The sequence below is a fragment of the Notechis scutatus genome, chromosome 2 (genome assembly GCF_049901735.1).
Source record: "Notechis scutatus isolate UNSWTSFEM ecotype Mainland chromosome 2, rNotScu1.2, whole genome shotgun sequence".
NCBI classification, from domain to species: domain Eukaryota; kingdom Metazoa; phylum Chordata; class Lepidosauria; order Squamata; family Elapidae; genus Notechis; species Notechis scutatus.
In genome coordinates this window covers 2,285,281-2,312,588 of record NC_142010.1, presented here as the reverse complement: position 1 = coordinate 2,312,588, position 27,308 = coordinate 2,285,281, and the positions used below count along the sequence as shown (strand labels likewise).

At 38.3% G+C, this 27,308-nt stretch overlaps 2 protein-coding genes across 2 annotated transcripts in view; both read right to left on the bottom strand.

Moving 5' to 3' along the window:
• Positions 1-369: 369 nt before the first annotated feature.
• LOC113424582 (vomeronasal type-2 receptor 26-like) lies at positions 370-5,404 on the bottom strand. Its single transcript, XM_087953976.1, has 5 exons — positions 5,102-5,404; positions 3,981-4,295; positions 3,008-3,235; positions 1,633-1,759; positions 370-1,280 (listed from the first exon to the last, which is right to left on the bottom strand). The coding sequence occupies exons 1-5, from the start codon at positions 5,402-5,404 to the stop codon at positions 370-372; spliced, it is 1,884 nt and encodes a 627-aa protein (XP_087810102.1).
• Positions 5,405-19,426: 14,022 nt separating this feature from the next.
• LOC113424583 (vomeronasal type-2 receptor 26-like) overlaps positions 19,427-27,308 on the bottom strand; it is a 62,817-nt gene continuing 54,935 nt past the window's right edge. The window contains exon 4 of the mRNA XM_087953975.1: positions 19,427-20,374. Coding sequence (XP_087810101.1) covers positions 19,427-20,374 — 948 coding nt within the window. The remainder of the gene's footprint in view (positions 20,375-27,308) is intronic.

Here is a 27,308-nt window from a genome sequence, read left to right as displayed (position 1 = left end):
CCTACCTCATGTTATCTACCCATGTCTCCAGTCTTTCATCCACCTAAACAATTGGATTCCCTTTTAGAATTCACTATCAGGTGCTCCTTGGTGTTCACATCAGGTCTCAGAATACCACAGTCAGATGTTTTTTATAATAACCAGATTGCCATAATGCACCAGGCCCTCATGGAGTTTATCTGATTTAGCACTAGCATTTTATGTGAATCCTGTCGTAAATCATGTTTTAACACTGTGTCTGACTTATCAAATAAGAGGCATCAAAATATGGCTTCATGTATATTTTATCTTTATTTACCTCCTATTTTTCTACCTTCCCTCTACTTCCTACACGACCGTCCATCCTTCCATCTACCTGTATGTAAAACATTATGTTCCCTTTTTAGAATTCACTGTTAGGTGCTCCTTGGTATTCATGTCAGGTCTTAGGATAATGATGTAGCATTTGGGAACAAAGATGCAGCCCATTAAGCCCAGACTGGAGGCCAGAATGGAGAAGATCTGCACAGCCATCATGTATTTTCCTTTGGTGCTCAGGTAGGTTGGGACAAAGGAAATCCAAACACTACAGAAAACCAACATGCTGAAGGTGATCAACTTGGCTTCATTGAAGGTCCCTGGCAGCTTGCGTGCTAGGAAAGCCACCAAGAAGCAAATTGCAGCCAGGAGGCCCATGTAACCCAGTGCAATATAGAACATGATGATTGACCCTTCGTTACATTGCAGCAGGATATACCCTGGTTGAGAATGCATGTCAGAGTCTGGGAATGGGGGAGAGATTCCAAGCCATATCATGCAGATGCCCACCTGAATCCCAGAGCAGGATACAACAATAGAGTTGGCCAGAGTCTTTCCCAACCATTTCCTCATCCTGCTGCCTGGCTTTGTGGCCAGAAATGCCACCACCACCATGATAGTCTTTGCCAGCAGTGAAGACACAGCAACTGAGAAAACAACACTGAAGATGCTTTGTCGAAGAAGGCAGGTCACTTTCTTGGGGCGTCCAATGAATAGAAGGGAGGTCAAGAAGGAAAGGAGAAGAGCAATCAGAAGAATGTAGGTCAGGTCCCTGTTGTTGGCTTTGACTATGGGAGTTTCTCTGTATTTAGTGAAGATTCCCAAAACAAAGGCATTGATTAAGGAGAAAGCAAGGGTAAAGGAAGCCAGAATGAATCCCAATGTTTCTTCATAGGACAAGAAGCTTATACTTTTGGGGATACACTTATTCCGCTTCTCATTGGAATACTGGTTATCTGGACACTTGTTGCAATGGGCTGCATCTGAAAAACATTGGCTATGTGTAAGTATTTGTGTAACTGTAACAAAAAAAAAATGCAACTGGAACCAATACTTTCTACAATACCTAAAACATGTTTTTGAAAGTGATGGGGTAGGAGAAGGATATTGTGAGAACTGGAGAATTTATTAAAAAATACTTTCTCACTATACTTCATGAAAGTATCTAGGATAATGAGAAAAAAAATTCATGAATGATGAACAGTGTGTAATAGGGAAGACGTTCTATGGAACAAGGAGCTGAATATGACTTGAAAGATGAAAACGTAGTGCACCATTGTCTTTTGAATCCTATTAGAGGTTCTTGGTTTCCTTTTATTCTCCAGAGCCACCTACCTTCTTCCACTGAGAATGTTCCTTCCATACACAGAGAACAGTCATGGCAGCAAACAGGTGCTCCTTCTCTCATGAGCTTGGCATATCCTGGGTAGCAATTTTCTGTACATCTAGAAGAAGGCACTGTCTTAAACATAAAAATAAAGATAGAAATTAAGGCACCACAGTAGAGGTATTTTCAAGAAACTCACGAACCAAGGAGCTCAGAAAACAATTGGAGAAAACAAGGAATACTGATATAACAGTTACTGATCTGTTACTGACCCCCCCGGCACCATCTCCTTTCTTTTCTAACTGGAAGAGGTACCATATAACATTGACTTTTCAGGAAAAGAATCCTGGGATAAATTTGAAAACTAGTTATGATGTGTGGGAATGCTATATACATTGTAATTTCCTTTCAGTCTTTGCTTTGGTAGGAAACTCCCAAAATCTGGCTTTCTTTGTCACTGCAAATGTCCCTGCATTCCTCTCCTCTTGCTGAACATTGTATCATCGTACATAAATGACTTTTCACAACAGCCAACATTTCTCCCAACAGATTTTTTTAACCTGACGCCTTTCATGTAATTCAATGGACTACTCCAGTGGTGGGATTCAATTTTTTTTACTACCAGTTCTGTGAGCGTGGCTTGGTGGACATGGTGTGGCTTGGTGGGCATGGCAGGGGAAGGATATACTGTAAAATCTCCATTCCCTCCCCACTCCAGGGGAAGGTTACTGCAAAATCCCCATTCTCTCCCCAGCCCACTAATCTGCTTTCTAGCTCTGTTCTCCTGTGCAGGGCAACAAAAGAAGACCCAGCCGATCAGCTGGGACTTGGGAGGCAGAGAATAGATGGGGGCGGGGCCAGTCACAGATGGTATTTGCCGGTTCTCCAAACTATTCAAAATTTCCACTAATGGTTCTCCAGAACTGATCAGAACCAGAGGTGGTATTCAGCAGATTCTGACCAGTTCTGGAGAACCAGTAGCAGAAATTTTGAGTAGTTTGGAGAATCGGCAAATACCACCTCTGACTGGAGATTTTAAGGTATCGTTCCCCTGCCACACCCACCAAGCCTCGCTCACAGAACTGATAGTAAAAAAATTTGATTCCCACCATTTGTCAGAATCTACTGAATACCACCTCTGGGCTATAATACCACCTCCCTTCCCTTGAACCTTTGTCTTTACTATTCTTGAAAAGAAGATTGTTATTTTGTTGTTTATTACAATATCATGTTTAATAATGTAGGCAGCAAGGGCTTCAATGCAATTGGTAGTGTAGCTGGTTTCCAGTTTGTGACAAACTATTGAAAAATATTTTAAAATTACATGATATCTAATGAATTACTGAGTTTTAGTTTCCCCTATTTGGAGATCTTTTCAGCTACCTTGTTAAATGATATTGGCCATTGGATGGCACTCTGATTGATGGAGACCTTGGTTTCAGAAGAAGCTTCCCTTTCTACACTCCCAACCTTCACTGCAGGGTAAGATTTTTGGGGAAACATTCTCCAATGAATGATATCAAAGTCAGCAGCAGGTACTCCATTTTCATCCAAATAAATGCCATCATTGGAAATGTTGTGAAGCTGGAAGTTTCTCAAAAAGTGATGAAGCTGCAAAGAGATAGAAAATCAAATAAGTATCATACGCATCCCCAGTTGAACCTTTATCCAATGTTTTTCTGGCTATTATTCTGGAAATGTATTGAATAATTTATATGTTTCAGCTCAGCATTTTGGTTTTAAAAGGATGATTCGGTATTTTATTGGAAGCTTCTTTTGCTTCTTTCTCTTGAACACAATATTTTTTAGATATGCCTTTCATTTTATTGAAGGAATCAATAAACTGATTTGTTAAACCAGAGCTCAGCGTAATAATTTTAAGGAAAAATTAAAATTAAATAATGCTGGAAGTTTAAATTTTTACTGAACTTATTTCTGATGCAGAATAAAAATACTTAAAATGCTTAGGTTGGAGATTCTTATTTTCATAGATATATGTGTGTAACAAACTGCTCTTAAACTGTAAATCAGCTGATTCCTGTAGTGGGATAGATCTGTATTTTAGCTATCTATTGCTATCAGAAGCTGATCTGAGAATTGCTGGAGTAGCCTGAAGCTTATTTAATTTACAAATTGGGGAGGAGGAGTACTTTGTCACCATGGAGATACTTGTCATTGCAGCATCCCAAATTAAACTGGTTTCAGTTTGCAAGAGTTATCTTTATAATTTCTCTCACTCACTTACAAATACTACAAACTGGGAAACTGCTGTTTGGAATATCACATCCTACACCCAATTTTAATATGTATGAAGTGAAAGGGGAGCACCAGTGGAACCTCAAAGGAGAAGGCTTACCTGCCAAGGCTGCACAATCTGAGATGACTGATGGTCTCCAACTAGCATCCTCCTCTTACTCAGCTGGGAGGAAGAAGCAGCACTGAGGACTGAGGCCACAGCATGGATTGCTCTGGAAATACTGGAGCCATCCTCAATTATCATTCTATCAAGCGCCTCAAGGGGTGGTAATAGCCTACTCTCTTTTTCTGTACATCTTTCCCAAACTTTTTTAGACCATAAAGGCTTTGAATAGGAACACTGAAACACTTCCTTTACAAACTCTTTCTCAGAAGAGGAATATGAATTAAAGTTATAATATTGTCTCCTGTTTGTCTGGGTTTGGAAGGAAAACAAAACATGTTTATGTTGGAGATCAAGATAGTTGGAAAGCATTCTTATGCTTAATTTTGACAAAGTTGTTGCAATCCACACTTTCCCTTCAATGAATATATTATTCTTTTCATTAATGATTATGACTGTTAGTAGCATTGCTGTGGCATGAAAATCTAGTTGACATACTATAATTTTTATGTGGATATTAATAAGGAGAAGGAACATTTTTTTTTGTTCTTGCACAAAAAAATCTCCAGTATGTATATTCAGATTTGCTGCTGGGATGATTTGTGAGAGGATGATGCAAATCTGATTTTTTACAGCTAGAGCTTCCAAGCTTTTTTTAAAGATCTCTCCTCTTTCATTGTCTTGAGAAAAAAGGCCGATCCACGTCCATCGGAAATGCAGGAGAAGCTGGACAATAGCTGAGTAGGGAGGCTCTTGTTTTGGGATCATCCGATAGAAAAAAGGAAAATGATGACTTTGCTGAATAATGTGGTTGATAGCACCACAGTTGATCTGTGAGGAAAGAAGATAATGGTCCTTTACCAATAGCAATAGTGCTTAGACTTATATACCGCTTCACAGTGTTTTATAGCCCCCTTTAAGCGGTTTACAGAGTCAGGATATTGCCCCCAACAATCTGGGTCCTCATTTTACCCACCTCAGAAGGATGGAAGGCTGAGTCAAAACTGAGCCCAGTGAAATTTGAACTGCCAAATTGCAGGCAGCCAGCAGTCAGCAGAAGTAGCCTGCACTCTAAATATTGCGCCACCACAGCTCATAAGATCATTTTAGCTTCCTACCTGTGGAATTTTGTAGATGCCCAAGACAGTAGAAATATGATCAAAGAGTTCAGAATCTGTCTCTTCAAAAACTGCCAGGAGATTCTTTTGTCTTCCACATCTGTAATTTGGGACATGCTCCTGCCCTGTAGACAGCAAGTCCATCATGACCTCATATGTTACTCTTGCACTGAGGAAGTTATCATAGATGCTGTAGCCCAGGGTAATGTTGGGTAAGAGCCTAGGATTCTGGTTGATCTTATGAACAGCCGAGAAGAAGAGCAGGAGGTCATGGAATATTGTCGACTCGCTGCAAAATAACATCTACTGTATAGAATGACTCTGGGCAGCTCATAAACATTGATAAAACATGGTTAAAACTTACTCCTACTCTGGAAGCCAGGCCAGGCATTCTCACAGTTTCACCCACTGTAGCCCAATCTTTGAGGAAGTGAGTGAGTGAGGTCTTTGTACCAGTGGTGCGATTCAATTTTTTTTACTACCAGTTCTATGGGCATGAATTGGTGGGTGTGGCAGGGGAAGGATACTGTAAAATCTCCAGTCAGAGGTGGGATTTGCTGGTTCTCTGAACTACTCAAAAATTCTGCTACCAGTTCTCCAGAACTGGTCAGAACCTGCTGAATACCACCTCTGCTTTGTACCCCTCCAAAATTCTCAAAGGAGAGTTTTGCCACATGTGCATATAGGTTCTCATAATGTTACATTATTTCTTCCTCTTGTATCAACTGGAAAGTGACGTATGGATGGATTCAAGTACTGGATTCAGTCAGTAAGTGGTATTATCACTACTCAACAAACTATCTTTAGAGCCAAGGACTGTTTTGTGGTTAAATATTGATGTCTTTGGAGTTAGTGCCTTTTAGTCAAAAAATCTTCAATGTGATCCTCTATAGTTATAACATTAGCTTATTATGTAAGGTCTCTAAACCTTTGTGAATTTAGTCTTTAAAATTATTATTATTATTATTATTATTATTATTATTATTATTATTATTATTATTATTATTATTATTATTATTATTATTATTATTATTATTATTAACCACGGTGGCACAGTAATTAGGGTGGAATACTGCAGACTACTTCTGCTGACTGCCGGCTACCTGCAGTTTGGCGGTTCAAATCTCACTAGGCTCAAGCTTGACTCAGCCTTCCATCTTAATGAGGTGGACCCAGATTGTTGGGAGCAATAGGCTGACTCTATAAACCTCTTAGAGAGGGTTGGAAAAGCACTGTAAAGCAGTATATAAGTCTAAGTGCCATTGCTACTTAAATCAAAAGTAAAATGGAAACCACAAAAGCCTATAAAACAGGTAAAAGGCATCAGTTGGAAAGAAATGTTGGAAAAGGAGAAAGGAAGGACAGAGAGCAAGGTGGGAAAGGAGAGGAGATTGTGGTAAGCAAGCTCAAAAAGTCACTGTCAGCCATTTGACTATGAGATTCTGGGCAATTATATAACTATGAAATATAAATAAAAATATATATTCTCTGAATCTCTACAGTATCAAGGAAATAATTTTCAGAAGAGAAAGAACCCCATCCAAGCAAGAGTTAGAAGGGTTCTACCAAAATTGGTCAATTAAAACAGACCCTGCAAGAGGACTGAAAAGGCACTTTGCAATGCTCAACTTTTAAAGATCCATCCTGTGCCCAGAATCCTTTCCCTTAAAACAAATTGGGAGAAGCACTAATGACCTGTCCTTTTCAGGGTGAGAAGTTGGGAAAAGAGAAAACATTGGGGAGGGTAAACTCAATCACCAGAATCCTGTAGATGCCAAATTACCTTCTCAATCTGTAGGTTGGAGGCTTGGAGAAAACATGTGGGTAAAATTGAGAAATTATTTTAGAAGTAATTCCAGTAATCAGGTAGTCTCCTGGCTTCTGGAAATTAAACTGCTTCAATCCTTCTATTGCCATCTTCAATGAACATTTTGTCTGCATTGTTACACAGGGAAATTGGGACAGAAGCAGAAGCAGAAAAAGCTGCATTTTTTTTTTAGCAGTAGCACTTGATGTGTGTTGATGGAGGTCCTACATTGCTCTCTCTTTCACGGTGTGGGGTCTCAGAGCTCACAAAATGAATTCTGTGCCGTGAAGATTTTTCCAGTTTGCCCCAGATCTGAAAGAGGAACCCACAGTTTCAAACTAGCACAGTGCTAATTCCTCCTCTTCACTCAGCAATGTTTGAGGTAGATACAGGACAGATGCTCAGTTGTTGCATATTCGCTTTTTGTTGGATTGCATTAAAACTAAATGTGGTGGTGGAAATCCCATAAGCCTTTTTTTTAAAACTAGAACAAATCACAATGATTTTAGTAATTAGAAGGGGAAATGGGAATGACTGATGTAACAGAGGTGTGTAGTTGGAGAAAATAATTTTGCAGGGCTCAGGGGTATAATCCGAATTTAAGCATCAGGAGGGGAACAATTCAGGGACCTTTGACTGCCTTTTACCTTATAAACAGAGGTGGTATTCAGCAGGTTCTGACCAGTTCTGGAGAAACGGTAGCGGAAACTTTGCGTAGTTCAGAGAACCGGCAAATATCACCTATAATTGGAGATTTTACAGTATCCTTCCCCTCCCACACCCACCAAGCCACACCCACAGAACTGGTAGTAAAAAAAAATTTGAATCCCACTACTGCTTATAAACCTATTCTTGAGGTCCTAAAGATTGTCATGTGGTAAAACAATGGAATACTTTGTCACTAGCCAGTGGGGACATTATAATTCACTTTGTCTGGTACTGATGAGGCCTTCTTCTTGAACAAAGGTAAGACACTCCAGAAAGTTATCCCAAGATCATGAGATTGTTTTTCATGAAGACTTTTCTGAATATTGCCCCGTATGGGTTTATAGTATGAGTAGGCACTCAGGGATTGACTGATTATAGGCTGCCATTTGGGTATCAACAACTAGTGACGTGATAGCTAGACTTTCTCCAATGTGACACAACAGCGATTGGTCTCATTCGAGACAACGATGAATCTGCATACAGACAGGAGGTTATACAACTTGCCTCATGGTGTAACCGGAACAATCTGGAACTGAACACACTCAAAACTGTAGAAATGGTGGTAGACTTTAGAAGAAACCCTCCCATACTACCACCTCTTACAATACTAGACAACACCATATCAACAGTAGAGACCTTCAAGTTTCTAGGTTCTACTATATCACATCACCTAAAATATGACCTAACATCAAAAACATCATCAAAAAAGCACAACAAAGAATGTTCTTTCTGCGCCAACTCAGGAAGCTCAAACTGCCCAAGGAGCTGCTGATACAGTTCTACAGAGGAATTATTGAGTCTATCATCTGCACCTCTATAACTGTCTGGTTTGGTTCTGCAACCCAACAGGACAGACACAGATTTCAGAGAGTAATTAGGACTGCAGAAAAAACAATTTCTACCCACCTGCCTTCAATCGAGGACCTGTATACTGCATGAGTCAAAAAGAGGGCTGTGAAAATATTTAGAGACCCCTCACATCCTGGACATAAACTGTTTCAACTCCTCCACTCAAAACGATGATTTAGAGCACTGCACACCAGAACAACTAGACACAAGAACAGTTTTTTCCCCCAAAAGCCATCACTCTGCTAAACAAATAGTTCCCTCAACACTGTCCAACTATTACAAAGTCTGCACTACTATTACTGTTAATCTTGTCATCACTCCTTATCACCCATTCCCTCCCACTTGTGATTGTAGGGCTGTAACTTTGTCTCTTGTATCCTTATGATTTATATTGACTGTTTTCTAGTATGATTTGATTGCTGATTGTACCCTATGACTATCATTAAGTGTTGTATGTTATGATTCTTGATTCTTAACTAATGTATCTTTTCTTTATGTATACTGAGAGTATTTACACCAAGACAAATTCCTTGTGTGTCCAATCACACTTGGCCAATAAAGAATTCTATTCTATTCTATTCTATTCTATTCTATTCTATTCTATTCTATTCTATTCTATTCTATTCTATTCTATTCTATTCTATTCTATTCTATTCTATTCTAATTCTATTCTATTCTACCTTATGATTCTTGATGAATGTATCTTTTCTTTTATGTACACTGAGAGCATTTGCACCAAGACAAATTCCTTGTGTGTCCAATCACACTTGGTCAATAAAGTATTCTATTCCAATATGGAGCCTCTGCAACATAACCATTTAAGTATCTCAACGACAACAGGAGACTCTAATTCAGTCCACCCACCTTTTCTGAATACTGCCCTATTTGGGGACATTGTTCCAGTCTGGTATATATTGAGACCAGTCTGGTATAAATCAGCACATGCTGGGAAAGTCGATATTGCTCTGAATGAAGCTAGCAGAATTATTACCGGATATCTTAAATCAGGGTGTCAAACTGGATTTCTTCGAGGGCCAGATCAGCATTGGAATTACCTTCTGTGGGCTGGTGGGGGGGAGGGGGGAAAGGAGGGGAGATGGAATGGACACCTAGTGCAGCACCCTGCTGGCTAAAACAGGGCATGTGGGGGCACGTGAGGCCACCTCTGTCCCATTTGGGCCTGAATGGCTTCCTGCAGCACTTTACAGGTCAAAATGGGGGATGAGGCCCTTGCATGGCCCATTTTCAGTCTCCCTGTCTTCCAGCAGCACTCTGATGGCCAAAAACGGGCCACACACAGACCTCCTGTGGGCCCCGCGCTACCTGTTTTCAGTCTCCCTGGCCTCCAGCAGTATTCTGCTGGGCAAAAATGGTCCACAGCTCATTTTGGGCCAGCAGAGTGCTGCAAGAGGCCAGGGAGGCTGAAAACAGGCTGCAGGGGGACTGCACCTGGCCCATTTTGGCTGGCAGAGGCAATGTGGGCCTGTCCTTTGATATTTCCAGGCCAGCCCCACAGGCTGGATTTAAGCACCCCTGTGTTAAACCTACCCCTCCTGAAAGGGTGCATTTATAGCTCAAAACATGATTGAACCTATGATTTTTGGCCGATCACAAGCGACTGAGAAAATGAGTTTCTTCTAACTGTTGATAAAAACCAACTGTCTGAAGTCCATATGGACATTTGTCCAGTTCTCCCTTTTTTCCAAAAAGAATTTGGCAGTCAGGACCTTGCAGACAACTGCTAATTTTGACCAAAATACCTTGGCAGTAAAATGCAGGTATTCTGCTAATCTCAAAGTTTTCTTCAAAAAGGAAGACATTTGGAATGACCAATATGATTAGAATGCAGACTCCTGAGCAAAATGGTTGAACCTTGCTTGTAAGCCATACTCTTTCCAGCACTGTCACATTCATAATTCTCAATCTCAGTCTCAGTTTCCTTCCAACTCATATAGGAATAACTTAAAAATGAATAGTCTCATATCTATATCATGCTATAAAGCCTTAGTAAAACCACTGGACCAGTTTTGATCACCTCACTATAAAAAAGATGTTGAGACTAGAAAAAGTGCAGAGAAAAGCAACCAGGATGATTAGGGGAGGCTAAAACATATGGTGAACTGGGCATGGCAGGAACTGGGCATGGCTAGTCTAGTGAAGAGAAGGACCAGGGGAGACATGATACCAGAGGTGGGATGCAAATATTTTTACTACCAGTTTCATGGGCATGGCTAGGTGGGAGTGGCTAGGTGGGCATGGGTGGGGATGGCTTCTTCTTCTTCTTCTTCTTCTTCTTCTTCTTCTTCTTCTTCTTCTTCTTCTTCTTCTTCTTCTTCTTCTTCTTCTTCTTCTTCTTCTTCTTCTTCTTCTTCTTCTTCTTCTTCTTCTTCTTCTTCTTCTTCTTCTTCTTCTTCTTCTTCTCTTTCTCCTCCTCCTCCTCCTCTTCCTCCTCCTCCTCTTCCTCCTCCTCCTCCTCTTCTCCTCCTCCTCCTCCTTCTCCTCCTCCTCCTCCTCCTCCTCCTTCCTTCTTTTTTTGCAGCACCCCCTGGTGCTCCATCTTTTTTGCCTCCTGGGTCCCAGGAAAGCCTCCTGGGAGGCCGTTTTTGCTCCCAGGAGGCTTCCCTGAGGCATCACACAGCACCCCCCATGTGCCCCTTTTTGCCTCCTGGGCCTTCAGGAAGCCTCTTGGACAAAGCAGTAAGACAGCGAGGGGGAATCCCAGCACAGCTGATCATTGGAACAGCTGATCATCAGGAAGGAAAAAAAAGAAATACCTTAAGGAGTAACTGGGCGGGGGAGAATGCAGTCAGCAATGTTGGGCATGTGTGTGATGTCATACATGAATTATAAGAACTGACTGGGTGGGGAGGGGAGGGGCAAGCAGAAAAGGGTGGGGCCAGCCAGAGGCACGATTTGCCATTTCTCCGAACTGCGCAGAATAGTAACAACAGGTTCCGTAGAAATGGTCTGAACTGGTAAAATCCCACCCCTGCATTATAGCAGTCTTCCAATATTTGAAGGTCTGCCACAGAGAGGAGAGGGTCAAGCTATTTTCCAAGGCATCTGAAGGCTAGAAAAGAATAATGGATGGAAACTGGCCAAGGAAAGATTCAACCTGGAAATAAGGAGAAACTTTCTGACAGTAAGAACAACCAACCAATGGAACAGCTTTGTCCTCAGAAGTTGTGGGAGCTTTGTCACTGGAGACTTTCAAGAAGAGGTTGGACTGCCATTTGACAGAAATGGTGTTGGGTCTCCTGCTTGGGTGGGGGGTTGGACTAGATGACTTACAAAGTCCCTTCCAACTCTGTTAATCTAATCTAAAATAGCCTAAACTGAAATAGCTGTTCCACAGAAAGTGACAGGTATATCTGGTGCTCCACTAGTGCTCCATTACATGTTTTATCCTTGTTGTTGTTGTTGTTGTTGTTGTTATTATTATTATTATTGTTGTAGCTAAGAAAAAATTTAAAAGTCAAGAACCGAGCTGCAGTTATCCATCATCTCTGTTATTCCAAAGTGGCCTTTGTATGTCCCCAAGTCTATAGATCATTGATGATTATGAAAAGGACACTCAGGATGAGAGCAACAAATAGGCTCAACTGCTGGGCCTCAGCAAGTTGAGACACTGGGCTTGATAATGTGTTGCATTTGTAAATGGTACCTCTGACTTGCTGGGATGCAATAGGACACTGATATACAAGGCAGATTCTCAGAGTCTTAGTTTCTATAGAATAATGTCAGTGTAATTAAGATAAAATTGGCCTTTGGTTGTGCTTTGAATATACTATATGCATTGGTGGAGGTATAAACTAAGGTGAGTACAAGGCAAGGGCTGCTATAAGAATAAGACTAAGGAGAGGGCTGCTATAAGACTAGGGGGGAAAAGTCATTTTCTTCTTGCTAGAAGGGCTGAAGGTTTAAAAAAAGCCTTCTACCAGGTCCTAAACAATATAAACAAAATGAGGAGCTTGCAGAATGTCAACGGCCTTGTTTGGGAGAACCAAAAAAAGCATGCAGTTGTGGGATTGGTTGGTGCCAGCATATCCTTTATTTCCCTTTTTTAAGTCTTGCCTCCTTATCTTTTAATAAATTTTAATTCCAAAATTTCAACTTTTTTAGCATTTTGATTTTTATGTAGTTTTATATGATATTGTTTTACTTTATACACCCCAGAATCCCTCCTGGAAAGAGATGGGTAGTTTCAAAATGTGAAATATAAATGAACAAAATGTGGCAAAGTGGGACCCTGAATTGGTTAGACCTTTGGACTTTAAACTGCAACCATAAATATAGTTTCCAAAACACAAGAAGAAATAGTTCCAGAGACACAGAAACAGGTGAATGGGTGAAGTGAGAATGATCAGAGAAAGAGGCTACTGTACTGGAGCCTTAAAAAGCAGTTTTAGGCTAAGTGTGTGTGTGTGTGTGTGTGTGTGTGTGTGTGTGTTGAATTGTGGACTGTTATAGATAACATTCAAGGAATTGCAGTGGGACAGAATTCACAATACCCTGAATACCATTGTCAGATGTTTCTTATAATAACCAGGTTGCCATAATGCAACAGGCCATCATGGAGTTTATCTGATTTGGGCTAGCATTTTATATGAATCTTGTCATAAATCATGTTTTAACACTGTGTCTGACATCAAATAATAGGCATCAAAATATGGTTTAGTATTCCATCCCGTAGAGATGGTGGCTGATAAGGGCACATCCTGCTAATCCCAAGGATATCACAAAGTCCCTGGTTGATCCAGGAAAAGCCCTTTTTGCCGGTGGTGGAGAGGCAGCCATTCAAGCTGCTGAAGCTGGGCAGCTCTGGAATGGAAGAGATCAGAAGAAAGTGTGTCAGTTTGGTGAGATGAATTTTTTACTTATTATTTTTTAGAGAGAACACCCTGAAAGACTTAAAGCGGAATTAAAAATGAAGAGAAAGAGCTTAAGTGGTGAGATTAAGCAAGTTAAATTGAAAGTTTCTCCCCCCCCCTTTTATTGGAACTTGGAATTTGGCAAAGCTTCTCAATTTTAAACTGGACTGGTCTTTTTAAATTTTTCATCTTTATTTTTTTTTTCAACAATTCTCTCGAAAGTCTGTTTTGATTAAGACTCTTCTTTCTGATTTGAGATTTATTTATTTCTCTTTAAAAAAAAGAAAATATCTTACTTTTGTTTTCTGTTCCTGGCTTTGGATACATGAGGGGAAGTGAAAGTGAAGTAAAATAAGTAGCACTGTCATCTAGAGGCTTGGATATACTGTTTTCTTTTTTCTTTTACTTGTTTGTGTATTTGTGTTATACTCAAGGACTTTGAGCTTTGCACTGAAAAAGATAGTGGGATGAGCATGGCAGATTGTTTACACAGGTGCTCATCTGTGAAACTATAGATAGCCAGAGTCTGGAGTTGAAGTTGAAAGAAAGAAGATTGAAGTGACCTTGAAAATACTGGAACTGGAAAGTCTGAGTTGATTCACCAAAGAGCTTGGATATTTAGTGGCAGTGGCTTGCCTTCTATTTGAATTGTTTGTTATTTCTTACCTTCTTTTTTATTTCCCCTCTAGTTGGATTTTTATATTTGGATTTTAACCTTTTAACCCAGGAACCAGAACATAATTTTTCCTTTGCTTTCTTTTTTTATTAAGAGAAATACATAGACTATTATTTTTAATTTTTTAAATTTTTTTCCTCTTTCCCCCTATCCTCTTTTTCTTCAAAAAAAATTTTTTTATCCTTTTTTCCCACATCTTCTCTTTTTTTGCATATTACTGCAATTAATTGGATTAAGGTATACAAGTGCCTGAATATTTTTCTCCTTTTTATTTTTTGGAGTGGAAGCTGTTTGTTTTCTCTCTCTTTATTTTCCTTTTTTTCTTTCTCTTTCTCTTTCTACAGATAAGTATTATAAGATGAGCAGAAAGACAACAGCCTCAGCTTCCTCAATACCAATAGACTCCTCTTCACTATCTGGAGGACAATGAACAATACAGACAATGCTACAACAGGAAAAAGAGAAGGAAGTGACATTGCAGATGATTATGCAAGGTATCCAGAAGATTGAAAAGAGAACAGAGAATATTGAGCAAAGAACTGAAAAAACAGACAAGAAAGTAAAGAATATTCAACATGATGATGAAATATTAGGACAGATTTAAGAAAATCAAAGAAGATATACAAAGAGATAAGAAAATTGGAGACATTGATATTCAATTGAGTGATGTTGAAAAGGGCAGGAGTGGACCATTAGGATGGGAAATTGATAGATCAGAATTTTACCTGAGATTTCAAAATGTAGAAGAAGAAAAAGGTGAAAACCTTGCTGAAATAATGACAGAAATACTGGCAGAAGCATTAGAGATAACCAAAGAGAAGATGATGGATGGGATAGATGTTCTGTGTCTATACAAGATATGCAATGAGAAATAGGTTATCAAGAAAAGTTCACATCAGATTTACCAAGAAAATTATTAAAACACAGATACTGCAGGTGGCAAGAGAGAAACCATTAAAGTACAAAGACAAAGAAATTGTGGTGCTGAAACAGGTACCAAGAAGAGTAAGAGAGATGAGAGTATTTATTTTTGACTAAAGAGTTACTTAAAAGAGGAGCAAATTACAGATGGCTGATACCAGAAGGCCTCTTGTTCACCTGGCAGGAACAAAGACACAGAATTGACACAGTTGAAAAAGCTGAGCTATTCTACTTAGAATATCTCCACAACTCCACAAGAAAAGAAGAGTCGTTAATTGAATTTCAAGAGGAGTGTATAGCAGTAATTGAAAAAGAAAAAGAAGGTGCAGTAGGTGGTGCACCCAGAGAGCAAGAAGAACTAAGATCTACTAGAGCAATAAAACCCTCTTACAAAGCTTAATATGGATGAAAGAAAATTGATTACAATTAACATAAATGGACTTAATTTAGCCACTAAAAGAAGAAAAGTATTTCATAAATTAGAGAAATTAAAATTTGACATAATTTGCCTACAAGAAGTACATATTAAAAAAACAACATGTATATATATTGAAACAAAAAAAATAGGGAAATTATTCACATCGTTGGCACAATGTAAAAAAAGAGGTGTGGTCTTATATATTAGCGATACAATTTTGGCAGAACTAATTTATACAGGTGACGATGGAAGGGTTTAGATGGTGGAAATAATGGACAATAATGTTAAAACACTTTTAATTGCAATTTATGCTCCAAATGACAACCAAGAAGAATTTTACAGGAAATTAAATATGAAAATAATTGAACTGGACTATGCTAATATTTGTATGATGGGAGATTTCAATGGGATAATTAATGATCAATTGGATTATAAAACGCAGAAATCAACAAAGAAAGCTAGAAAGATACTACCAAAATCTTTCTTTCGAATGATAGAAGAAGCAAACTTAAAAGATGCATGGAGAGAGAGAAATGTGGAAAATAAGCAATATACTTTTTACTCAAACAGACATGCATCATGGTCTAGAATAGACATGATATGGATGTCAGCAGAATTACTTGCTAACACATTAGAAATTGAAATAGAAACATGCACTTGGGCAGATCACAACTCAATGACAGTCATTTGGAAAGGACAAAAAAGGAGATCTAGATGGACTTTAAATAATATGATATTAAAGGAAAAAGACTTTAAACAGAAAATAGAGAAAGAATTGGTTTTCTTTTTTTAAAGAAAATAGAAAAGAGGATACATCTTTACAGAATCTCTGGGACATGATGAAGGCCTACACAAGAGGCTTGATAATAGACAAGGAAAAGAAACATAAAATAGAAAAAGACATTCAAAATATTGGAAGATGACTATAAAAGACTGGAAAAATGGGAAGAGTGATAAAATACCACTAGATGAAGTTTTGATTCAAAAAATAATGGACTGTGCTGAACTAGATAAATTCACTATGGAACTGAAAGGCAAAGAGGATCAAGAATACTATGCGACATGGGAGAGGTGGTACGAATGGGTGAAGGATAAGGATAAAAATAATGTATAGTCACAAAATAAGAAACATGTATATACAATGACACAATAACTGTTAATGGAAATGAGATTTTTGTATTTTTTGTTTTTAAAGAATAATAAAAAAAAAGACTAGAAAAAGAATTACAGAAGTCCCCACAAAAAAAGACATTAAAATTAAAATGGACATAACTAAACATAAAATGGGACTAATGGAAAAAGAGGAATTAGCACAAAAAATTAAAAATACTAAATAGAATTTACTTTGAAGACGCAAACAAACCAGGCAGATGGTTAGCCTATAAATTGAGAAAGGAAAGAGAATCCAGAAGGATTAGTCAATTAATAAATGAAGAAGGACATGTTTGCTATGGAAATGAGGAGAAGAAAAAAAATGATACAATATTACTATGGAAAATTGTATTATCAAGAGAATATTCAAGAAGAAAAAGTTAAGCAATATTTACAGAAAGCAAAATTACCACAGATACTCAAAGATATTGAAACAATGCTAGAAGGGAACATAATGATGATGGAATTAACAGAAGCTTTTAAAAAACAGAATGTTGGAAAAGCATCAGATCCAGATGGATTGCCAGTGGAATTTTACAAAAACTTTCAGGAAATATTGAATCTTCACCTATTAGAAGTCATGAACGAAGTTATGTCAAAGAAGAGAATACCCAAAACATGGGCAGAAGCATATATTACACTTAGACCGAAGGAAGATACAGACCTGCAGCAAGTTAAAAATTATAGACCTATATCCCTACTAAATTCAGATTTTAAAATCTTTGCTTCAATCCTGGCAGAAAGACTGAAAAAATAGTTAAATAACTTTATCCATGCTGATCAAAATGGATTTCTGCCAAAGAGACAAATCAAAGACAATGTGAGAATAATTCTGGACACTTTGGAATACTATGAGGCACATCATGAAAAGCAAATGGCCTTGATGTTTTTAGATGCACAAAAAGCCTTTGACGATGTGAGTTGGTGATTCATCTTACTGCAATTGATACAAATGGGCTTTGGTAAAAAATTTATCCAAGCCATTGAAACGATATATCATAAACAAACTGCAAAGGTTATGGTAAATGGAGAATTAACGGAATGCATAGATATAAGAAAAGGGACAAGACAAGGTTGTCCACTGTCGCCTCTGCTGTTTGTGTTAACATTGGAAGTGTTGAATAGGAATATTAGAGCAGAAAAAGAAATAAAAGGAATGAAAATCAAAAAGGAAGAGTATAAATTGCAAGCCTTTGCAGATGACCTGGTATTTATATTAGAGGATCCATTGGAAACAGCACCTAAATTAATAGAAAGGATAGAAAAATATGGAAAAGTAGCAGGTTTGAAAATAAATAAAGATAAAACAAAGATATTAACAAAAATATGTTAGCAAGATGAAAGAAAGAGTTGGAAGAAGTTTTAGATATACAGGTCACAAATGAGGTTACGTATTTAGGCATATACATTACACCAAGATGTAACACACTGAAGGAGGATAGCTATCTTAAACTCAAACAGCAGGTTGCGACAGATTTGACAAAATGGGAAAATTTACAATTATCCTTGATTGGGAGAATATCTACAATTAAGATGAATGTATTGCCTAGAATTTTATATCTATTCCAGACAATTCCAATTTGACTAAGAAAAGAGTTTTTTGAAGACTTAAATAGAATTGTGCTGAAATATATTTGGCAGGGTAAGAAAGTGAGAATAAAACTTAAACTGTTACAAAATGCAAGAACAAGAGGAGGGTTTGCCTTGCCCAACTGGGAGTTATATTACCAGGCGACAAATTTGATGTGGGTAAAGGAATGGATAACATTAAGGAACAGTAGACTATTGACTTTAGAATTTATTAGAATTTAAGTTGGAGGAAGAACAAGTTAAAGAAACAATGATTGCTTGGGGGAAAATTTTTGGTTATGGGATTGATTTAGAGAAATGGCAAAAATTGTGGTCTCAAAATTATAAAATGACAATGTCAACTCCATATAAAGAAAATTTGTATAAGATGTTTTACAGGTGGCATCTACCCCCGATGAGAATCGCGATAATGTTTAAGAACAAATCAGATAAATGTTGGAAATGTCATCAGATATCTGGTTCATATTACCATATGTGGTGGACATGCTTGGATGCAAAAAAATATTGGACTAAAATCCACACATGGTTGGAAAAAATGATAAAACAACACATAGACTTTAAACCAGAGATCTTTTTATTGGGAATTATACCGGAAATATACAATAAAGAGCTGAAATATTTGATTGTAAATGTTTTAACAGCGACTAGAATTGTAGTTACTAAGAATTGGAAAAAAAAAACTATCAGGAGGAAGTTATTAAGAAAATTATGGACTGTGCTGAAATGAGTAAATTGACATTTGAAATTAGAGAGCAAGAAGATAAACAATTTTATATGATATGGGATTTGTTTTATCAATGGTTGGACAAAAAGACATGGTAATGTAATAGATTAGATAATTTTGTAATAGAAGTTTAATAGATTGATATAAAATACAATATAGATGTATATAGCCATTGGATGAAAGTACAATATAAACTTCAAAATAAAATTTGGAATATCTCATATAAAATGATGGAATAAATAGTTTAGTCATAGATGATTAATAACTGATAAATATATAAGGATATGTTAGTTTGACAATGTGAAAATATATATAAACTGTGAGTAATGACTACGAAAGGATAGCACAAAAGATTTGTAACCAACTGACACACTGTATGTATATAAAATGGAAGATGGTTTTACGTTTTTATGTTTTTATCTTTTGTTTGTATATGTTTGTCTTAAAAATAAAAACTTTCATAAAAAATATGGTTTAGTATGCTGTGTGAACCTATTCAAAGGGGTCAGAAGATCATGTATATTTATCTTTATTTACCTCCTATTTTTCTACCTCCCTTCTATTTATCTACCAAACCCGCCATCCTTCCATCTATCTGGATGTAAAACGTTATGTTCCTTTTTTAGAATTCACTATCAGGTGCTCCTTGGTGTTCATGTCAGGTCTCAGAATAATGATGTAGCATTTGGGAACAAAGATGCTGCTCATTAAACCCAGGCTGGAGGCCAAAATGGAGAAGATCTGCACAGCCACCATGTATTTTCCTTTGGTGCTCAGGTAGGTGGGGACAAAGGAAATCCAAACACTACAGAAAACCAACATGCTGAAGGTGATCAACTTGGCTTCATTGAAGGTCCCTGGCAGCTTGCGTGCTAGGAAAGCCACCAAGAAGCAGATGGCGGCCAGAAGGCCCATGTAACCCAGTGCAGTATAGAACATGATGATTGACCCTTCGTTACATTGCAGCAGGATATACCCTGGTTGAGAATGCATGTCAGAGTCTGGGAATGGGGGAGAGATTCCAAGCCATATCATGCAGATGCCCACCTGAATCCCAGAGCAGGATACAACAATAGAGTTGGCCAGAGTCTTTCCCAACCATTTCCTCATCCTGCTGCCTGGCTTTGTGGCCAGAAATGCCACCACCACCATGACAGTCTTTGCCAGCAGTGAAGACACAGCAACTGAGAAAACAACACTGAAGATGCTTTGTCGAAGAAGGCAGGTCACTTTCTTAGGGCGTCCAATGAATAGAAGGGAGGTCAAGAAGGAAAGGAGAAGAGCGATCAGAAGAATATAGGTCAGGTCCCTGTTGTTGGCTTTGACTATGGGAGTTTCTCTGTATTTAGTGAAGATTCCCAAAACAAAGGCAGTGATTAAGGAGAAAGCAAGGGTAAAGGAAGCCAGAATGAATCCCAATGTTTCTTCATAGGACAGGAAACTTATACTTTTGGGGATACACTTATTTCGCTTCTCATTAGAATACTGGTCATCTGGACACTTGTTGCAATGGGCTGCATCTGAAAAACATTGGCTAGCATGAATCTGTTTCTGCAGCTGTAGGATCATGAAAAATGCAATTCAAATCAATTATATCAACAATGCATAAAACATATTTCTGAAAGTGATAGGAAAGCTAGAGATGTTATTAAAATAAATTTTTCCCGGACTTCCAGTGGCAATTCCATCGAGGATGGACAGAGACTGCGATCGTGCGTGGCTTTGATCCGTACATAACCTGTTGGAGGCGTCCCTATGGGACTGAACCATCAGACCCACCTTTGAGGGGGAGATCGCCAGCTGGGTTGAGGGAAGCCATACCTCCCCTCCCTGGCTTAGTATACTCCCCTGGAAGACAGGGAGAAGCGGCGGTTTTAATGGCTGCCCTGAAGATGGGAAGATACTGGGGCCTAAGTGTGTGCTGGAGAGGTGAAGTGGTGAGTGGCATGTATCCAGACAAGAGAATCTGAACCTTTTATTTTAATAACAGCGAAAAGCAGAAAGAAAGATTTCTTGCTTGAGAGTACAACAGCGGCGAATAGAAAACAAGAGGACAATATAAAGTAAATAAAATTCTGGACTACAAAAGAGCTATAATGAAATTTGGAACTTCCGGTTTGTCGGCTTTGCGAGCGGCAGGGATTCGCGATACTGCGTGATCCCTGCTGCGCTAGCCGTTTTTGGTGCTCCGATCCGGATGGGTTTGGAGCTAAGGCTGCCCTGTAGGGGCGGCTGAATATAGGGGGATCCGGAGAGGGGTTTGGGGGTGTTGCAGACCCCCTCCCCGGCCGGCAGAACCCCCTTTTCCCAAGACGGTGCAGCAGCGGTCCGTAATGGCCGCCACAAAGAAGCCGGCAGCTGGGCAAGAATGCGCAGGAGGAAGAGGAGAAAGCCTTTGAAAGTGAAAGTTTTTCTTGGTTGACCCAGGACTCTAAGACATATTTAACATAATTCCTGGAAATTATTGCTTTTTGAATGATACTTTCCAGAAGAGAAAACAAGCGGCAATTTTGAGGTGCTGAAAGGAAAGTTTACTCTCCTTCCCTACGGAATCAACAAGTGGATACTGAGAAACCTGTCTTTTTCAGGTAAAAACTGGCTTTATGTGATAAGTGGGAAGGGAGAGGACAAAAATATATTTATATGTTAAGATTTTGTTGGAGGAGATGCCTTAAGGATCTGAAGACTGAAATGTATTGCAATAAGGCTTTAAGATACAGATTTGGACTTTCTTTCTTTGATTGATACTACCCCAGGAAGAGAAAGTGAGAACTTTGTCTTGGCTTGGATTGATTGAGGACTTTGGGATTGTTCTATTTTTTGAAATATCTTGGTTGTTGCAAGAAGAAAGAGGGGGGGGGGGAAAGAAAAGAAAAGATTTATAATGGCTTTTTCTGTTGAGGAACTGAGAAAAGAATATGAGCAAACAAAAAAAGATGGCAAAGATGGTGTAAAAGAAGCCTTCCTTTTTTTAGAAATGGCGCTTGCTACCTATCAACAAACACTACAACAGATGGAGGCAGCAGCAGCAGAAGAAGAAGCCATCTTTAATGAATTTCAAAATTTAACTAAGAAAGAAGGAAGAAAGAAAGGAAGGAAAATGAAGGACTTAAGATTTAAAAAAACACTCAAGAAAGAGAAAAATAAGGTGCAAAATCAATATAATGATAGTAAACAAAAGAAAAAAGGAACACAACAGAGAAGGGAAGCCAGTAAGGCAGAGGCTAGAAGAAGGGGAGGTAGAAAGGTCTGGTGGGAGAAGAAAGAAAGGGAAAAGGTGGAGAAAAGCCACAAAGTTTTGAAATCAGATGGGAAAAGAGGAATCTTTTTTAGGGACAAAGGGTAAAGTATAATTTCTTTAAAAAAGATTTTGCAAGGTACATAAGATGGTATTGTAGCATTAGTATTAGAAATAGAAAATTAGAATGGTTTAAGAGTTAATAAGAGATTAAAATGTTGAAATGTTTAGTAATGATTGATTTTAAAATTTAATAAAATATTAAAGGGAATGTTTAGAATATTGAGTTTTAATTAAAGAGTTTAATATGACTATGGTATTGATGTTATTATAAAATTATTATTGTAGCATTTGTCTTTGGAAAAGGCAATGGGAATGTTATAAGATTCAATATTTAGATCTATTATTTAACTATGTATTTAATCATTTTGGATTTATTATTATTATTTTTATTAAAAAAAAATTAGTAGACAGAATGTACCAAGCAGAATCAGATTGGGTATTAGGTGTTATTTTAAATGTTAATCTAATTAATTTAGGGGGAAGATAGAAAGGCATCATACTCTGATTAGTGATTTCAGGAGAAACTCTTTTTTTTATTATAAGGAATGAGACAAAGGGATAATAAAGAATGGACAAAAGATACAAATATAATGACTCAAATTAAGATGGATTAAATAAGATAGAATTAAGAAGAGTGAAATGTGTGGAGAAGCTAATATAGAAGACATAGAATGGTAAATAAAATAGGTAATGACATGTAAGATGAGCATGAATATAATTGAAGTCCATGTAGAGAGAGGTACCTGGGGCCAAGTTACTTTCCTAAAAGATTTTTTATATGTTTGTGTGTTGTGTGTTTATGTTTTTGGGAGAATTAATAAAACCTTGCAGAAATATAGAATGAGAATAATGGTAACCAAGTCAGAAAGAAATAGATGAAATAATAATAGTGAAATTGAATAAGAGTAAAGAGAAGTAAAGAGAAATTGGATAAGAGGTATTTGTATGCTCATATGGAAATGGTTTAAAATAGAATTATATTGTATAAAATAAGGTTTTATTTGACTTGTAAAATTTATAATGGAAAAAGGTTCAAGTATGTAATGGTTAATGATGATTTGTTTGTCTTTAAAATTAATAAAATTTGTTTAAAAAAAAAAAAGAGCTATAATGAAATTAAAGACGGAATTGGGCAAAGCCAATGGTTGAAATGCTTGAAAAATAACATTAATGTAATTGGAAAAAAAGGAAAAAAAGAACTTTAAAAAGTGGAAGCGATATAGAGCGCCACCTAATGGTACAAGGTATTTATAGAAAATTACTGGTTTGTTAAATGTGTGAATGAGAAAAGACATGAAATAAAAGACTTTAACATTACAAGAACCCTGGAACCTTAAAAGAAAAAGGGGGAGATTGTAGCAAGAGGACAAAGGAAGGCAATATCTTGGGACTGTTGGGGGTTGACTGCACAAAGGAAACAGAAGGACCAGTAAGGAAAATATAAGGATATAAAGATATAAACAGAGTCTCTTGGCAAGGATTACAATTAACTTTAATAAAATAAATAATAACACAATTGATTAAAAAATGGAAGAAGCAAGCAAAGAATTTAAGTTGGAACTGCAAACTGTGAAAGAAATGATAAAAGAAAGAAGGGATTTATTGGACACATTTGCAGAAAAAGTAATGCAATTTATAGCAGAACAAAGGAATTCTAAAGAGGAGGAGCCAAAGGAAGAGGAAAACAGCTAAGATGGACATGAAGATTCAGAGACATTGCCAAGAGACACAAAAGGAACTAAAACTAAGACATTGATGTCAGAGATAATAAATAAAAAAAACTCCAAAGAGTAAGCAAAAGTAGAAGAAGCTGTACAAGAAGAAATTTCAAAAAAGAGAAAAGGAAAGGGGGGGGGAGGAAAGGGGGGGGGACTGGCAGATGGAAATAACTGTAATATTAGAGGAAAAAAGAGGGATAAAGAGGAAAGGCCAAGAAAACGTAGTAAAGGAAAAGCTGGCTAAATCTAAGAGAAATGAGATTTAGAAATGAGATTTAGAGATAAGGGTTAGATATAGCATAAAAGGGGGACACCACATGGGAATGTATCTTTGTATTTTTTATTAGAAATGTAGACTGGGGAGATTATAACTTATTGGGAATTACCTTAAGATTATCAGATAACTATAGATGAGAAAAATGAAGATGGAGTGACTGATATTAAGAGGGTTCTATTCTTATTATATATATATATATATATATATATATATATATATATATATATATATATATCTGGTGATCTGGTGGTTTTTTCTAGGTAGGTGGTGGGGTCTGTCTTTAGGGGTTTGTATGTGGGGTCTAGGAGTAGGTTGGTTAACTTGGTTTGGTAGTCAGATGTGTTCATAACCACTGTTGCGTTGCCCTTGTCTGCTGGTAGGATTATTATGCTGGTGTCTTCTTTCAGGTTACGTAGTGCAACTGCCGAGATCAAAATTTAATTCCCACAAGCTTCCAATTGAAATTCCACACCAACACAGCAGCCACCAAACGCATCCTAAAAAGAACAGAATTGGCCCTAATTAGAAATGAACTTCACACAAAAAGATTTCTCCTAGACCAAATCAACAAAGATCTTCTTACACTTCACCTCAGACTCAGCAACAAGATTCACCCCTTACTTTGGGACAAATCCAAACAACTCGCTGTCTGGAGAGCCGAAACACAGACCACCCTCAAGACAGACACACACACCAACAAACTCAGAAAACTACAACAATGCCAGAAACCAACTCCCCCCCCTCACAGCCACACATGAAACAAACAGTGCACAACATCTCAGACAAGATCCTCACCGAAGCCGAAACCAAGGTCCTTTCAAAAGGATTCAACTTTGCTGTTGCTCCCAAACACATCCCCACAGAAACCATCATATGCGGAGTTGAAACCAGCCTGACCAAAACCAACCCTGATGAGGCTAATAGAATCAGACTCGAAATCACCAACATCCTCTGCACTAGCAAACCACCCAAAAGCAACTTATCCAAAGAAGAACAAACTGCACTACGTAACCTGAAAGAAGACACCAGCATAATAATCCTACCAGCAGACAAGGGCAACGCAACAGTGGTTATGAACACATCTGACTACCAAACCAAGTTAACCAACCTACTCCTAGACCCCACATACAAACCCCTAAAGACAGACCCCACCACCTACCTAGAAAAAACCACCAGATCCAAAATAAAAGCCTCCCCATCAGTGAAGAAATCCAGCAAAGAATCATACCCAGAGAGAAATCATCCAGATGCCCTAAGCTTTATGGTCTCCCAAGATACACAAAGAAGGAACTCCACTTAGACCAATAGTCAGCTCCATAGGCTCACCTCTACAAAACCTAGCCAAATTTCTCGCCAAACAACTACAGCCCTATGCAGAATCCATCAACTCACATGTAAGAAACTCATTCCAGTTCATCGAGATCATAAAGAAACAAAACTTAGAACCCAGCGACCTACTAGTTAGCTTCGATGTCATATCCCTCTTCACCCAAGTGCCAATAAAAGAAGCCTTGACAGCCATCCAAAACAAATACAACCCCCAAGCACATCCTAGATCTGACCAACCACTGTCTATCCAATACATACTTCACCTACAATGGACAAAAATACAAACAAATAGAAGGAGCACCCATGGGATCACCCCTCTCACCTGTCATCGCAAACCTCTACATGGAACACTTTGAAACACAAGCTCTAGAAAAATATGATCACAAACCCAAACTCTGGCTCAGATACGTAGATGACACCTTCATAATCTGGCCACACGGGAAAGAAAAACTGAACAACTTCCTCACACACCTCAACAGCCTACACCCCAAAATACAATTCACCATGGAAACAGAAGCTAACAATCAACTTCCCTTCCTAGATGTCTTGGTATACAAAAACCCAATGGCTCCCTAGGACACACCATCTACCAAAAGAAAACACATACAAACCGCTATCTACACGCACTCTCACACCACCACCCAGCACAGATCAATTCCGTAGCTGAGACACTCATCTCCAGAACAAAATGCTTAGCTGATGAACAACACCTAAAAACCGAACTAAACACTCTCACCAACGTACTAACAGCCAATGGATTTCAAAGAAAGAAGATCACCCACCTCATCCAAAAAGAAACCCCAACCAAAATCCAAGACAGAGAACAAGAGAACGGCAAAGCCCTCCTCCCATATATAAAAGGCATTACAGACAAAATCAGCAAGATCCTCCAAAAACACAACATTAAAACAGCATTCTGCACAAACAGAAAAATATCCACCATCCTAAGAAACCCTAAAGACAAAATCGAGTTAGAAAACCAAGGAGTATATGAAATCCCCTGCACTGCCTGCCTCACCACATACATTGGACAAACTAACAGAAGAATAAGTGCACGCGTTGAAGAACATAAGAACTCAATCAAAAAAGAAGAACCAACCTCTTCCCTGGTCCAACACCTCAAAGCCACAGGACATGAGATTGACCTTAAAAATACCAGAACTATCGCCAAAACTGAACACCACAGCAGCAGAATAATCAGAGAAGCCATAGAGATAGAAAAACGCCCACACAGCATGAATAAAAGAGATGACACCTCCCGCTTACCAGCCATTTGGAAACTCGCCCTCATGAACAGACGAGTACCCAACATGATAAATGACACCAGACCCACACCCATGAGGGCCACACAAGATGCCACCACCACACTTCCACGTAAAAATCAGACTCACACCCACACAGAAGATCAGACACGACCATAGACCAGAAGCCGCACTGCAGCTACATCACTACCCACTTCAAACTCCTCTGAACCATACATGAAGCGAACTGACCCCCACCATGAAGATGTGGCACGACCACGAACTCAAGCCAAACGAACACAGACCCAGACCCCAAACTCAAAGCCATATTAAAACCCAAAATGCTACATCACAGCCACCCGCTCAGGACATCACATCAGAAAACTCAAGAAATTACACCTCAAGAACTCAAGAAGTCACAACACAGCAAATGACCCAGGATATCACAGCACAAGACCAAGGATACCACAGCAATAAATCTCACAAGGTCATCACACAACCCATTACCCAAGCTGTTACTACACAGGAGGCTAATCGAAAAGAGATCAAAACACAAACGACCCAGGAGATTACAATGCAAGACCCAGGATACCACAACAAAAGAACTCACAAGCCCATCACATAA